This window comes from Ammospiza nelsoni, chromosome 6, assembly GCF_027579445.1.
Source record: "Ammospiza nelsoni isolate bAmmNel1 chromosome 6, bAmmNel1.pri, whole genome shotgun sequence".
NCBI classification, from domain to species: Eukaryota; Metazoa; Chordata; class Aves; order Passeriformes; family Passerellidae; genus Ammospiza; species Ammospiza nelsoni.
This window is the reverse complement of record NC_080638.1, coordinates 24,652,394-24,668,310: the sequence shown is the minus strand read 5'-3', so window position 1 is coordinate 24,668,310 and position 15,917 is coordinate 24,652,394. Positions and strand designations below refer to the sequence as shown.

General features: G+C 43.1%; 1 protein-coding gene across 8 annotated transcripts in view; it reads right to left on the bottom strand.

The window, feature by feature from the left end:
• Window positions 1-15,917, bottom strand: part of TSPAN18 (tetraspanin 18) — a 120,595-nt gene that overhangs the window by 12,283 nt on the left and 92,395 nt on the right. For all 8 annotated transcript variants that reach the window (XM_059474438.1, XM_059474444.1, XM_059474439.1 and 5 more), the window contains 4 exons: window positions 13,954-14,043; window positions 8,678-8,769; window positions 7,733-7,927; window positions 2,212-2,286 (listed from right to left, as the gene is read on the bottom strand). In XM_059474438.1, coding sequence (XP_059330421.1) covers window positions 2,212-2,286; window positions 7,733-7,927; window positions 8,678-8,740 — 333 coding nt within the window. In that variant the 5' untranslated portion in view covers window positions 8,741-8,769; window positions 13,954-14,043. The remainder of the gene's footprint in view (window positions 1-2,211; window positions 2,287-7,732; window positions 7,928-8,677; window positions 8,770-13,953; window positions 14,044-15,917) is intronic.

Sequence of the window (15,917 nt, the reverse complement as noted above, 5' to 3'; positions counted from 1 at the left end):
TGAGTGTAAAACTATGCAAGAGAAAGCTGCACTGAACATTATCTGTAAAGCAAACAGATACACTTTATCTTTTGTCTCATTTTACACATGCAGAGAGGCCACAGCCATAAGGACTGGTGCAGCAACCATCACAGCATCTTGCTTGGTAAGCTTCGAAGAAATTTAAATTGGCTAAGTGTGCATTTGCCATCACATGCCCTGAAAGTAATATATTTCACGAGAAAAGGAAATCTGATCTTGGCTTTAAATTGCTACTGTGAAGTATTCTTCCCACCATGGGATCAATGAAAGACCACCTCTGTACATCCGTATAGCTCACCCTAACTCAGACGTGACAGCTAAATTGGCCACAAGTAGCTTCCAAGTCAGACAAGCTACCTCCACAATATACAGCAACGCCAAAACAAAGGTGTATTTTTTCTCTCTGAGGAGAGAACAAACCACAAGAACTCGCAGATCAAGTTTGACTTCTGCATAGAGCCATCTCCAGCTTTGCTGGGATCTGACGTTCTTCACTCCTTCTCATTTAAGCCCTTCCTGTCAATCATTCTGACAGAGTGGGAAGCTGGTGCTACAAACAAGAAGACAAGCTCAAGAAAGATAGAAGTTTGTTGCCCTTCAAGTCTTTTCTCACAAAACACTGCCAGATGCCACAGAAGTCTAGAATAACCACTGTGACCTTATCTTGCAAGATAACATGATCTTACATGTCCCATGGCTCCCATGGGAGTGGAAGGTACCAATGCTTTGCCCAGAAGCAAGCTGTAAGCAGGAGGACAATCCCAGGACTTGCAGCAAGCCTGGGCAGTTTCTTGTACCCTTTACCAGTTTCCCACAGAGAAGGAGGGAGGTAGGAGCCATCAGCTGGGAGCTGCTTGCCCAGCCCCTGCTCCCCAGGGACCGTATTCCGTCTCTGTCACAAAGGAATTCTCTAAAAACTCCCAGCAGCAGAGCTGTAATGACCACCAGACACCACATACTGCAATATGTTTATAGGTGTTTCCATAAGAGCATGGTCTAAAAGCCTAAACTGGAATGTGTAGAGTGCCATCTCTTCGCCACTGCCTTCAGATCTGAGGCAAAGACAAAAGACCACCAGCTCATAAATAGAAGAAAGCCCTCTCACTACCTCCTCCCAAGGCCATCCTACTATACAAATACCACACTCTCTTGCTGTGAGCTTCCTAAGTTTTGATTCTTTTCTATCAAAAATGAATACCATTAGAATAATATACTGCTTTAAGAAAATCATCATTATACACAGCCCTTCTTTGCTCCTGCCACATTTCTCTCACGCTCAGTACAGCAAATGTGCTGCATGTTCTCTTGCTACTGGCAGAGGCAAAACAAGCAAAAAAAATATTAACAGTCACTAGTGACAACCCCTACCAGCCAATGTTTTTTCACACCCATCATTCCAAGAAGGATGGACCTACTTCAGTCAGGCTCTCCTTTGCATACTTGTGAACATGAAAAAAAGTCCACAGACCTTTGCTGTTTAGAGAAAGAAATGAGACTGTGGTTACTACTACTGTAACAGAAGTTTACCACTAGCCCAGGGCAGGGATGATGGCCAGGTAACAATATTCATTGCAGAAGAATAGAGAAAGGCTACATCATATGAAGCTTTGGAGACAAGGACAAATCTAAGCAGGGCAATAAGTGGGGTGGGACTTGCTTAGGGCTAGTTGGGGGAATATCTTACAAGCAACACTGGTAGGAGTCTGGTGAGCAGCAGAACATGGAAGATCAAGAATTAATATGATTAGAAGATTCATAAGAGATTTTTTGCACTGCAGAGCAAGCATCAGCTCTGTCTAGAAAACAGGCGTTTTCAACAATTAATATTAAACCCATATTATATTGAAAAAGGAAAATAGTTGCTTTTAATTGCAGTGTGACTTTTATCATAAAACTTCTCTCTGATGGAATGTGCAGCTGGTTTGGCTGCAAGAGAGTCAGGAAGACTTTAAAAAACTCTAAAAACTTCAGGGATAACTGTGTCACCATAAACTCCCCATCCTGCACCAGCCAGGTTAGTTGACATTCCCTGACGTGCTGGCAGTTCTTCAGACAGGCTAGTAATGAACAAGGTTTGCTGATATGTTTGAAACAGCCACTCTACAGACAAATCAGCCACTGTCTAACACTCTGCTCCAGCTGTGTATAACCCCATTGGGGTCCAGAGATTGCCCACCATCAGATACTTACGTTTTCTCTGAATATAAAAGCCAGGATTGCAGCTGAAAGCTCCGCCAGGAAGATTAGCAAAATAAACATGAAGAACTGGAAAAGAGAAGATAAAAACCACAAACATAGCATTAACTGTCTGCAATAGGTAGTAGGAATACAGAGTTTTGCTGATCACCAATAGATGGAAAAAATAACTGAGGAAACTTGTTTTTCCCCCCTGACAACTAAGAAACTGTATGAGAGAGTCACTTGAAGCAGACATTCCCTCTCTGACCTCATCACAGGACATGGGAGCTTGTGACACTTTTGCCTGGTTCTAATGAGTAAAAGTGTATAAAGTTACAGAACCCAGAGCATCCCCTGATAAACCTGCACCAGGTTAAAACAGTAAAGTCTGCTTTGATGGAAAAGTTATATAAATTGAGGACATGCTCACAGAGGTTAAGCTGTCCAGACACAAGTATAGGTATCACATGTCAATGCACACACACACCCCTGATTACAATACAAACAACACAGTTTTACTGTAATATAATCACAGCTTCTCTTGTGTGGAAGGAGGAAGTGGAACATACCCTCAAATATTTATACCTATGACCTAAAATGGACTGTTTTCATTTCAGGACAAAATTAGCCTTGGTTAATATTCTCCCCACGCAATGGGGTTGCACTGAGTGAAGTACTAACCACACAGGACCTCTACAGAAAGTTGATAACACGCCACAATAATTTAATTTGGTTATGCAAGTATCATCCCTGTCTTGTATGGTATCCAAAGTGCGCATATTCACATCCTTAAGATAAGGGCATGCTGCAGACTTGACAGAAAGCACAGCCTGCCCATCAAAAGATAGTAAAAAGGAAACAGGCCTCCAGGTTGGAGTAAAACTCTTCACACTTATGTAATCATAATTTTACAAAAAGGGAAGGAAAGCAAAACAGAGAGGCACATGGCTGTCCAATCTAAGCTAGAACTATATTTCATTCTGTTGCCTTTGCAACCTTCTGCTGCTTCAGTCTAAAAGTTTGGTTTTCAGTCTTGCCTAAGACACCTTGTTTAGGTGAGGTTACCAAGCCTGGGTGATCCACGGTACCTTCACCCCCCGCCCCAGAGAAGTAAATCAGATGCACTTCAGAGGTCTCATCCCCAGAGACTGACATGCTGCTGGGAGGGTGCTGTTCCTGGGACCTTGTCTACCCAAAACACTCAGGCACTCGGGAGTGTCTCCAGCCCAGGAAGAGTGATGGGACTCTTGTGGGCTTCCACTTCAGATTCTGCCTGCTCTTGTGGCCAGTTCTCATTGACACTGATGCCTTGAGCTAATTTGATGCTGCTTCAATCATTACAAACCAGTAAAAAGCACCAACAGGGATGTGCCATTTAACATCCCTAAAACAATGAATGCTGATGCTGAGGAATAGCTATAGGAACAGAGAAGTAAGTGGATAGATTCATACTCTCTCCCGAAATGGCATTTATTCTTGTAGAGAAAATCATGGACTTGAGTAACTATAAGTCTGAACTAGGTAGACAATTTTAACATTCTTATTGCCATAAAGAGAAATTACCATTTGAATCAGCCTGCCTAAAATTCAAACAGGCCGACAATTTGCTCACAGACTTTGAGATTATTTTACAGAACTGAGTAAATGTTAAGACATTAACTCAGATTTAGGCATTGTGTGAGAAAGGCAAAAGTGAGCGGAGAACCCTGTAAGACCACATCATGTAGAGGGTAATAAACTTGGTACATGTTACCAGTGAAGATAGATGAAGCAACAAGTAAAAATAAACACAAGAGAAGTCTTGATTTGTGTGTGTGAGAGAGAGAAGTTTATAGAAGGTCTTTCTGAAACAGAAAACAGGCAGACAGGGCCAGAAGTACTATTGTGATCCCCAAGCAATTATTTATAAACACTGTCTGAAAGGCTGTGCATTGTGCACTTCAATAGTGGAGAAAGAATTCAAACTATATGCTTGGAATAGGCAAAATGTTGTTTTGTTGTCAGTTATCAGAGCTTTAAGTGATTTTTCCCCACTGGAAAAGCACATGCACCACCCTATCACATTTGTCTTCCTGCTTTTGCAGCAGAAAAAAAAGAAAAGGAGCCTGGGCTCAAATGAAAAAAACAAGAAAAGTCAGATGAGCAGGGATTTTTGGGTTTTAACAGCATGCTGTTGCTTGATTTTACTGAACTAGTTAACTCTCTAATTTATTCTTAATGTTGGAGTTTTCTGTGTGGCTTCTTTTTTTCCCTGCTCAGAGACTGTTTTAATTTCACCACAGGAGGGCAAAGAACAAGTGATGAGAATGAACGACGCTTTGCAAATTCACATCATCATCCATCAAGGGATCTCAGCATAGTCACTAAGGTCTAAGGTGGTGATCAAGTGATTAATCCCATCACCCTGCTAATTGCATTTCATTTACTGATTACTGGGAGGCACATGTTCACCCAAGCTCCAGCACAGGTCTGTGCAGAAGTGGAAGCAGTCATTCCCAGATTATCTGTGATAAGCTTCATTATCATTCCCAAACTGATTTACACTTATATTGTGCACTCTGCATTACAGATTTGTAAGTTACAGTAGGAAAAAACTCATAAGCAGCCATTAGGGTTGATGAGAAAAAGATGGATCATCAGTGTTTCAGAACTTACTCCCATTCTGCATTTGAAGGGTCAAAATCTGCTTAATGTGTTTTCCTTCCAAAAATTAAATTGATTACTGATATGTGAGAGCACAAAGGAGCCAGCTGGTTAATGCCTGGGACACAATAACCTCACATTTAAATTCAGGCTTGATTCTTGACATTTGAACATGGGTACTCCCCACATCCAAAGTGAACATCCTAAGAAATGGAATCTCTCATACTGGTCAAAAATTTTGCCTCAGCTCCAAGTGATGGTTACAGGAGTTTTCACAGAAGTGGTCTATCAGAAGTTTCCACAAATTAATGCTTTGTGTTTATTTTTCATAACTCATCCTATGTTCCAGTTTCAGAACTGCTGTTCCAAAAAAGCATCAACTGTCTTTAACTCAAAGGACCTGGACCTGCATTCTCATGCTGAGAAATTGGAGGGGCTACTACATCCATTTTACAGGAGTGCAAAACAGGATGTCTGCATTTGAAACTAAGCCAAATGAAGCTAACACGGGCTCTTCTTTTAACAGAGCTGAATTCAGTCCCTTGGTACACAATGTTGTACATTCAGTAGTACTTTGGATTCTGATTTTTACAGTGTTGTTTTGCAGTCAGAGGACCTTCAGTACAAGTCATTCAATGTATGATTTGCAGGCCACTGTTTGTTCCTTTTTGTTTTTGTGAGTCAGGTCCAAATGCCAGGAAATCCTCACAGCCTTGTGCTTAATGCAACATGTAGGTCCCATAGTGATAGGGTTACTTTTCACCAAAATACAAGCAAGCTTAATGAAAAATAAAAGTCCTTGCAAACACTGAAACCAGAACCTAGGAAACATGAATCTCTCTTGTCCCCTCTATCTTCTGTTTACATTTGGCCTAAAAGCTTCAGGCATACATTATGCATCACTGAAATCTCACTCAAGCAGCTCTCTGGCTCATCAATTCTTTAACAACTTTGTAAGTGGACTTGATTTGATCTAGCAACTTCTCCCCAGGCACCACACCCACAAAGACTTACACTCTCTGTTTTGCAAGTGTTCCCAGTCCCTCTGGCATACAGTCATGAATCTTTTGCCTATCCAGTGTCTAAAACTTACTCCTATCAGACTTTGCGTTTCACAGATGTTTTAAGATTGGCTGATTTTAACATCAGCTGCTGTGGCCCCAAAAAAGAAGTTAGAAACATATTTCTTCTCCCAGGTCCTCATCCAAGTGCTTCACACTGCTGAACATGAGATGGCTGGCTGTTTAGCTAAGTTGGTGTTGATAATAAAAGCCCTTGAAAATCTGACGGATCAAAATAGAACAGTAATTCCTTATCCAGTAATTACTTTTAGAGTTTCTCCTAGTCTGGGGCATTACTTCCAGCTCATATTTTTCTCACATTTCATTCAAAATAAAATAATAATGAAGGTAAATAAATAAAGTAGCAGGGCTCAGAACAACCTCTAGGAGTAAGAAAAGTAATAACCACAAAATTGAGTGTACTGGAGTATAACTAAAATACATGGAGAAACATTCAAACCTGTAAAAGCTGGTATATCAGGAAAGAACAAGGCCCAGAGCTCCATTTTTCCAGCCAGGTCACCAGTCTGTGTGCAGCAGACTGAAAATATTACTCTCCCCTTCACTTACAGCAACATTTCTCATCAAACTTCACTTTTAGTTTCTTAATCTGACAAGGACAGGCTTTGAAATAACTTCAGGCTCATTGGGCCTCATCCTTTCCATTTTATTAGGTTCCTTTGAGCTGAGCTCCACAGGCTTCACAGGTGATACATTTGTTTTTCTGATTTACTTCTGAGATGAATCACTAGAAATCAAACCCAGAGCAGCTTCCCCAAAAGGGCTCTCATTTGCAGGCTATGAACTCAAGGCATATGGGAGCCAAGGGCCAGAGAGAATTTATCTCAGTGAAGCCACACTCATCTCTAGGAAAGGATGTGTTTGCAGTCAAGAAAGAGGACTTTCCTGTCCTGTTTAAAGTTAGAGACAGGCCTTTTTTTGAACCATGAAGCAGCTGTGCAAGACACAAGCCTAAAAATACAGTAAGAACGAGATTTTAAAAAAGAAAAAAACCAAACCAAAACCCACAACAAAGCCAAAGTGCCACCAGACCCATTGGGAGAAACAAAAGACCACATTTTACAAAGAAAAAAGAATCACACCAAAAGAAGAAAAAGGAAAAGGAAAAGAAAAAGAAAACTAATGGTCTTTGTTTTTCAATACATAACTGGCAATGCTTTCCAGCAGGAGATAATGGCTGAAAATCCTTCAGCATCAGAACTTGGGAGGAGTGGGGGGCAAGGGCAGAAGAGGCTTATTTTAGCTCTTTGTGACTACTGATGACCACTACAGACTGAAATTTAATCCTGTTATTCAAGGGAAAATTTGTCCAAAGGTATCAAATCTGGTTCATTTTAGGAGCAGAGCCGGCTGTATCAGGGAGTGACCAGCTATTGAGAACAGCAATGACAGCAATGACTGCTGTGATGCAGTTCTGGGCTGGGCATTTCTGCTGGCATGGGGGGTTCCCTTGCACAGTGCTGTGCCCCAGTGTTCCCTCCTTTGTTGTGAACCAGTGGGTTTTGAGTAACCAAGAAAGGATCATTTTTGGTCACTTTATAGATGTTGAAAAAGACCAAACAACCAAATGGGGTCAATTAGAATGAAAGCTTAAAAGGATTAAAATGCATTCCCAGACTGGGCTCAAATCTATATAGGTGAAAAAGCAAATTATCTGTATTAGAAGCAGTGTGTAAAAGTATCCTAAGCCTACTTATCGTCTGAAGGAATAATGGCTACAACAGCAGACACCCATTCCTGTGCTTATCCCAGCATCATCTATCCAGTCACCCCTACGAAGCACCAACAGACACTGCAAGGGCACTTACAAAGAGCAGGAGGCATTTGTTCTCACGGATGGCACCACAGCAGCCCAGGAAGCCCAGCAGGAAGAGCATGGCTCCCATGGCCAGCATGATGTACGCTCCCGTGAAGAGCAGGGGGTTGGCTGCCACTATCTCTCGAAAACCTGTGGGATCCACAATGACCCAGATTCCGAGTCCCAGCAGGCATGCTCCTCCCAGCTGTCACAGCACGAGGACAGGAGAGAGAGGGAGACAGGTCAACACAAAACAACCGCTGCAGAAAAACTGGATTCATTGCTGTCTTTTGATCAAAGATGTTGATTTGGGGAGTTTGTGTTTCTGCAAAGGCATGCTGTGCAGGTGACTTCTGACATGCTGCTCTTAGTATCTCTTGCTCAATAAATGAATCATTTGCAGCAAAAGCACCTTTCTTTCTTGACATGTCACTCTACCAACTGTTTACTCCCTCTGTACTGCTGAAAGACAGTCTTGGTCTGCTGCCACATCTGTGGAGGACAGTGAAGGGGTTCACGTGAACCATACCTGCCACAGAGGCCAGGGTGGCTGGGCACTCCCACCCTTCCTTTCAAAAACAAAACCAGCTAAGAATGACTCCATATGTGGTAGGGAAATTACTGCTCCTGAGTGAAAACCTCAGCAGGGCAGCCAGGACTAGAAAACAATTTATTCTGCCATTCAAGGATGAACTATGTGCATCATTAGTTACAGCTTTCCCTGTGGTTTCCCCTGTCAAGGACAGCAATAACTCAGACAACAGTGACCACTGTGCTGCCTTGCTGAATGTTTGGGCATCTTTGGATGCTGCAAAACACTCAGTGATTGCTAGTGCACAACAGAGGGGATATTCTGTATTGTGGCATCTTTACCACACTATAGCCTATCCTGCTGGGCAACAGCAGGCTGCTGGAAATGGGGATCCAGAAAGGAAAGTGAATTCCAAATACTTACAAATATAAAGAAATTGAAAAGAAACATCAGGTATTTCATGCAGCTCAGACAGTCTCCCTCCATGGTCTTCAGGGTCCTTTGTCCAATTCCTCCTGCAAAACAACAGCACTTTCTTAGCACGCTCATTTCTATTGGAATGACACAATCCTATCTCCAATCTATTTGTATTTCCCCCAAGACCTTGTGGAGTTCATTATAGAGAAGAGCTCTTTTCTTACCTGAAGGGGGAACACAGCACAGGCTAGTAAGAGATAACGATTGCTGCCTGGTGCCTTTGCGTTCTTTAAGGTCGGAAGGCGAACACAGAAGTGAAGGGGAAGGTTGCAGGAGACCAAAGGTCTAGCTTTACTTGCAGACTGAGATACTGGGGAAAAAATATGCCTCTACACATGAAGAATTTTTTTCCCCCACTCCTTAAAGCTTGTCAAGTCTGAGAATCACTGGATGTACCTGTCCATTTCACGCTGAGGAAAGGTCATATTGAAACAGGAGCCAGAACAAGCTGTGCCCAGTTAGAAGACACACAAAGACATTTGGGACAGCTTTCTCCATACAATCTCCCTCTACAGAATGAACACCACACTAACATGAACAGCTTCAGGGAAGCTTGTAGACACTTGGGCTTGGAATGACAGCAATGCAAGGACATGGCAGGGACCAAGGAGGACATCCGTACATGGTTACTCAGCCTGGGCACAGCACCTGCTTGCCATGCAGTGAGAGATGTTCCTGTGCCAGGGAGATCCTGCTGCTCTGTGCTCCACCCTGCACAGGTCCTTTGCAAGAAGAACACATGGATCAATCTTGGAAAGTTTTTGAGGCCAGGAAAAAATGCTAAGGAATCTTAACCAGTTCTGAAACTCAGTGTCTGATTTAGACAACAAACTCCTTGGCCAGTGCTTCTGTTGGAAGAGCAGCAATAAATCCTGACCAGGTGAGGCTACACTGGAGGAAAGTTCCTGCTTGCATTCATTTATGCAATGAAGTGACTGTGTGTCCAAACATGCCCGTACATCACTAAGTACCTTAGAGGGACAGACAAATAAATACATTAAATAGTAAAACTTCCACTGAAACAATGCAGTCATGGCACTGTGCACAGATGGAGCCATACATTTGCAAACGCAAAGACACAGGTTCGCTTGGCTCCCCAGAGGAGCCTTCCCAAAGCCCACATGCTTCTTAATGCATCTCATTCCCTTTCTCCACTGCAAATACCATTCCCTAACAGACATGTATCTAATGATATGCTATGGTAGCAAAGTCCATTTAATTCACTTAAAATAAAAAACTGAAATTATTCAAGATCTTTTCCGGGCCAGAAATAAAACTGCCTTTCACTCCATTGTTTTTGTTAAACCACAAAATCTGTGAGTGCTCTAGAGCCTCACGAGATGCTTTCCTCTGTGACCATAGGCTCTGCTCTGCTTTAGCCAAAGAGCAGAGATAATCCGTGGCACGCAGAGCTCCCAGCACGGGGCTGCCTGAGGTAAGAGCCAGATTTTTGTTACACAGTGTGTGTTGGATATACTGCTTTCACTTGATTATAATCAAATCTATTCCTTCTTTGTAAAAAAGCTGAAAGGCTGAGACACAAATGGTGTTTCACAGGAGCTCACGTGGGCTGTTTTCCCTCTGCAGCTGCCTGTACCTGGGGCAGAACAGCAGTGTGCCTCCGCTGGCTGGATACTGCAGGAATTGCTTCTGGACAAACACAAACCTGAATCTAAACCTGAGAGTGAGGACAATGTTTTTTCTTTATAAAATTTATTTTCTTATACCCCTGGTACATAATTGTTCTGCCCAGAGAAATTCAAGGACAAGATGGTGACTACAGGAGATGGGGTGGGACACAGAGCTCAGATGTATGCCTGCAGGAAATGACCACAGCTCCCTGACACTGTTTAAAGCCATGTCTGCAAATCTGACAGAGAAAAGGGGTTCTTCAAGTCCAGAAGGCTAAGGAGCTGGGCAGGGAATTCTTCAGTTTTGTGGGAAAAGTGAGCCTTCAGCTCCACTATGACTTGGACACTTGGGAGGGATATGAAAATACAGACAACTCACTAGGGTACTGGGATTTCAAGAGTCCCACAATTAGTGTCACATAGATGTTCCCATCACCACACTAAAAATTCATGCTCCAGTGAAACATAGAATGGCTAAATCTTGGTAAATTAGCCAAAGTCTTAAAGTAATCTCAGAAATTTCAAAGTCCTGCTGCCTTAAGCACCCACCTGTGTAATCCATATTATAGTAGACTTTGTTAAAAAAAAAAAAAAAACAGTAAACAAAACCCAAAACAGTTTAGCCTTATTGTGACACTATGCATAATTCACACACCCCACTACCGTCACCCACAAAGCAGCAGTTTCTAAGCCTAACACTGTCTTGCTGCTTTGTAGTGTTGATAAATCAGGTTCCTGCCTTACTTTCCTTTCCATGTCTGGGACAGCTTCCTCTGTAAGGTGAGCAAGCTCCCTTGGGACTGCTCCGATTTACATGAGCTGAATACAGGTCGACTTTTATTTACAAAGACAAACATAGGCTATGATTGTTTGCATCTCTCCTGCCTGCCCATCCACTCAGTATGTTAAAGTGTTTTCCAGGCATAAGAAGGGAAGGGAGATTTTAAATCCAATGAGCAATCAGATCCTGGAAACTTCACTGTCCAGAAAAACCAGTCGGTCACAAAAACCTGGGAGTAGCATGAACACATGCACACTCAGCTTTGACAAACAAGGGCTCCCTTCTTGTTTGCTTGGGAAAGAGATTGTCCCCAGCAGCGGTAGTGGGCTCAGATTTGTAACTCCTGAACCCACTACACTTCTCACAGCCAAGCAATAACTAAGTGCAACCTTACTCATTATGCTGTGCTTCAGATCAAGACCACACTCACTGAGGCTTTCAGGTTCCAAACTTCTTCCACTCAGGATGAGCGAATGGAGCACAGAGGCTATAGTGTGAGGTCTGGGCTGGTAAAGCCAACAACAAACCATATCAGTTTCCACATCAGAGGAACTCAATGCAAGCCTCCAATTAGCTTTGCTAATTAGCTGAAGGCACCTGGAATCCCAGTTGACAGGCTCCATGGCTAAAATAACTGACATTAAAGGACAGTCCTGACTCACAGAGATGGGTTTTCGTTCTACTTTTCTTTTTAAGCCATACACACAAAGAGCAAATTATCTGAGTTACTCCTACTACACACTGATACAAGTGTGATAAGAACTGAATGCCTATGTGCTAATCTACCTTTTAAAAATACCTTTACCCCCCCTCCTTCAGGCCCCAGATCTGTGAGATATTAAGTTCTTCTCTGCAGGAGACATTTAAAGCTAAGCAAACACGAATAGTCAGAACTGCAGAAGACAGAGGCTGACAGATGCTCTCCCTGGCTTGTCCCATCTCAGACCTGTGAGACACATGAGATGCATTTGTTTTTGTCTGAAATGTAGCTATAAATGTTCAGCTTTTTCTAAGGCACATTATTCTACATTTCTCTCTCCCCTGTATCCCCCATTAATTTTATCTTGGAAAGGGATGGGGAGGCTAAAAGTCCCCAGCAGTGTAGCCAGGAAACACAGCCCAGCTGCTGTAATCAGTTAGGAATAAAGTCGAGTTTTTAAAGCAATGCATTTTTTGTTCTCCAGCCACTTCCTTCCTTTTGTCATTTGCTTTGCATGCCTTGCAGCTGCCTTGAACTTCACATTTCTAAAGGCAGCTGCCCAACCATACCCGTCAAAAGGCCTCCAATTTTTCTCTTTGCTGCCACTGACATTTCCCTCAACCCCCATATTCCTTTAACACTGAATTGAAACCCATGGATTCACTTAGATTGCCCCTTTACCTTTGCTTTGAAGAAGGAATCACTGAAAAACTTAGGTTGGACAGGATCTCTGGGTTTCACTGAGTACAAGCACCCACTGCCTCCAGCCTGGGCCAGTTCCAAATCTGATCCAACTTCAAAGTTAGAGCATGCTGCTTAGAGTCACATTAGTTAAATTATTAATATCTCCAAGGACTGAGTCTCCCCATCTCCCTGGACACCTCTTCCAATGTTTGATGACTTTCCTTGGTAAAAAGACTATTCAAAACAGCTGCCCAAGGTGTGTCTGAGTTACCTGGTGGCAAATGGAACATGAGCATCTCATGGATGTGCCAGTCTGTCAGAACTCTCACGAGCACCTTATCTTCACCAGTCTCAAACCTCACCCCAAACCTCAATTTTCCTTGCCCATCCCTAACAGGCCACTGCAGACAATTTGTGTTTCAGTATAGAAATTCAGAAAGATTGACTGATTGCTCATCAGTCTCCCCATCTCAAATACTTGATAGAAAACACAGAATAACTGAGATTGAGAGAGATGTCTACAGGTTCTCTTGCCCTCATGCAAATCACCTTTTCAGTCACTGTTTTTCTATCACATGATCTGTGTATATCTTCTCTCAACATAAATATCTCTTTGCTGTCAACATGCATGAAGAACTTGTCCACTGAACCAATGCTCAACTGTTGCTTCTTCTAAAATGTCAGAACCAGTTCTGCAGTACTTCCTACAGAACATTAGCCATTAGCCTGTGGCTTGAGCAGGAAATTATGCCAACTCACATCTACGTTTGTAGCCATTCATAATGCACCAACTAAAAGCAGATGTGTTTGAAGTTCTTCAGAATCAGTACCAGGTACCTTTAAAGGTATTAGAAAATACGGACTAGAATCTCTTTCAAGTAAATAATTGATTTCTAGAGGCTGTCCCAGATAAGGTGTCACTGGAAAAATCCCTGAAGCTCTATGCTACACCAGTGGCAAAGGATCACCACCACTTGGCATGGCTCCATGGTGTCCCCTCCCCAGCAGCGTGGCATCACAACCCTTTGGCTTGCAGGCATGGAGACTTGCCTCAGCACGCTTGCCTTCCTTCCCAAGTACACCTCTCATAAGACGATTTCTGGGTTCACTACCCGCAAGCAATATTCAGCTCTGGTGGGATCTCCTAAGAGAACATACCTAACAGGAAGAGCCTTCCAGAAAATCCTCTCAGAGCATTATTTTCTCACAGTCTTCTCCTCTAAATGCAACAGAGATTACAGGCAGTTTCATAAGGAGTTTCATAAGGAAGGATGACTTTCTGCAGTACCCCACTGGTGACACGGTGGCAGATGAGTCTGTATTTCTTATTGCCTCCAGCACACCATAGCCACCCTTAAGCTGCTCCAACAGAGATACAGAGGAAGTACCTGGCACTCAGAAAGAGCAAGCCATTAACAGCACTCACCTTTACTAATCTTGGGACTTGAAGCACAGTGTCTGTTCCAGTGTTTAATTGTCTGTGTGTCCCATGTATCTCTTTCTATCCAAGCTTGTCCTGTAAGAGAAAAATACACAATTACTGAAGTCAATAAAATGTAGTCACGTTAAATACGCAATTTATCAAAACACACCGTCCTGATGAAAGTGCTCAGTCTAATTGCCACCTTAATTTGGTGTACGTTAGCACTAATGAAGAGCTTTTAATACCCAGTGAGGGATTCAATTCCTCAGAATCTCTGTAACAATCTTTGGGGGTGTTTTAAATGCCCACAGACCACATGTAAATATATAGTCCCATTACACCTGCACTTCATACCACAAGAGGACTAGATTAATACCAGCTGCACCTTCAATATTTTATAGGAGGTTTAGACAAACTTTAATCTGCTGTGACTTTACAGCCCATTTACTGGGAAAATGGAAAAGGCAGGAAGGAAGATGGAATGCATCTTTGGGAAGCCCAGCCATTAGGAGCAGCAGCATAAACGTTGGGTGCTGTCCCTCGTTCTTCCAGCCAGCTGTCACGCCAAGTTGAGCAAACTATTTCCTCTCCCTCTGCCTCACTGTCACTGCCTGGAAAGCAGCAACAGAGGAACAGCAAAGCCACAGCCCTGGCCACCCAAAAGTATTAGATATAGGGGTGCAGGCAGAGGGACTCAGGTGCAGACTGCCACTGTCCTCAAAGTAACACTCACAGTTTTCTCAGTAAGTTTTAATTTCTGCCCACACAATGCTGAAGAGAGCCTTTGACTAGGCAAAGGTGAGGTGAGACTACAGACTGATGTGCAAGGCACACATGTTTGACTCTTGCTTTCTCAGGGCACCCACTCCTAGATTGCTTTTTCCACACATCTGACACAGCCCAAACTCCATACTGCAGGGCCTGTGGGGAAGGAGCAGTCTTTCACTCTTCAGAGAGCACCCCATATCATAAGAGGCTAATATTCACATAGGACCCAGCACTGTAACTCACTCACCCATCCTTCAAACATGGTTTTGGCATACTCACAGCTTTGCTGGAGCTGCTGTTCCCTGAGAGGCACCAGATAAGTCACCTGGGTCTCCCTGCTTTCTCAGTGCCAGCATTTCATCATGATTTCTGGGAGTGGGTGCATTTAACATCTGTTTCCCACAAACATTAGTAAATGTGCCTTTGAAAATTGCCTGCCATTAAGACTTCTGTGAGTAAAAGTCTATCGTTTGTTGTTGGCAGGGAGCAAACAAGGAGTTTCAAGGTGGCTGGAACTATTACAATATAAAGCATACAATGAATATTCATAGACTTTTTTTTTGCATTAATTCCTCACATTTAATGTCCTTCCTCTGTCACTGTAAACCTACATCTCTAGATGAAGGACAGGGATGGCTTCCCCTTGGAAACCTGGAGGGTGCAAACATCTCGTGCCAATCCACCTGTCTGTGTTCAGAAGTGCTGGAGGCATGAGCCGAGCAGGGGCTGAGCTGCCCTACGTCACAATGCTGGGTACAAGGGCTGCTCCCAGTCAGTACAGCTTTTCCACCAGTGTCAAAGTTCACGGGGTGCTGTGGGACTGCCTGGGAGGTGGCTGCAGCAGGTTCAGCAGGTCTGAAGAGAGGGAACATCTAGGACAGGGGACAATGCCTCACAGCAGAGAGCCCCTGTTTGGCAGTCAGAGCTCAGTGCCCATGCTGACCTTTGTATCTATTTCTGTGGCGTGCAGGGAAGCTTCATCCTTTGCATTGCAAGTGTGATTGAGAGACAATTTCTTTGGTTGCCCTGTCCTGTGATGCCACTTTCTTGGGATAGATGCTGCCAAGAGAAGTTGGTTCTAACTTTAAAGCAGAGATGACACTGTGCTATATAAACCTATCATTAAGAAAATAACCAGAATGATAGGATTCCTGCTCCTACTGTGTGTGCATATAATTACATTCCTACGAGCCCTCTGA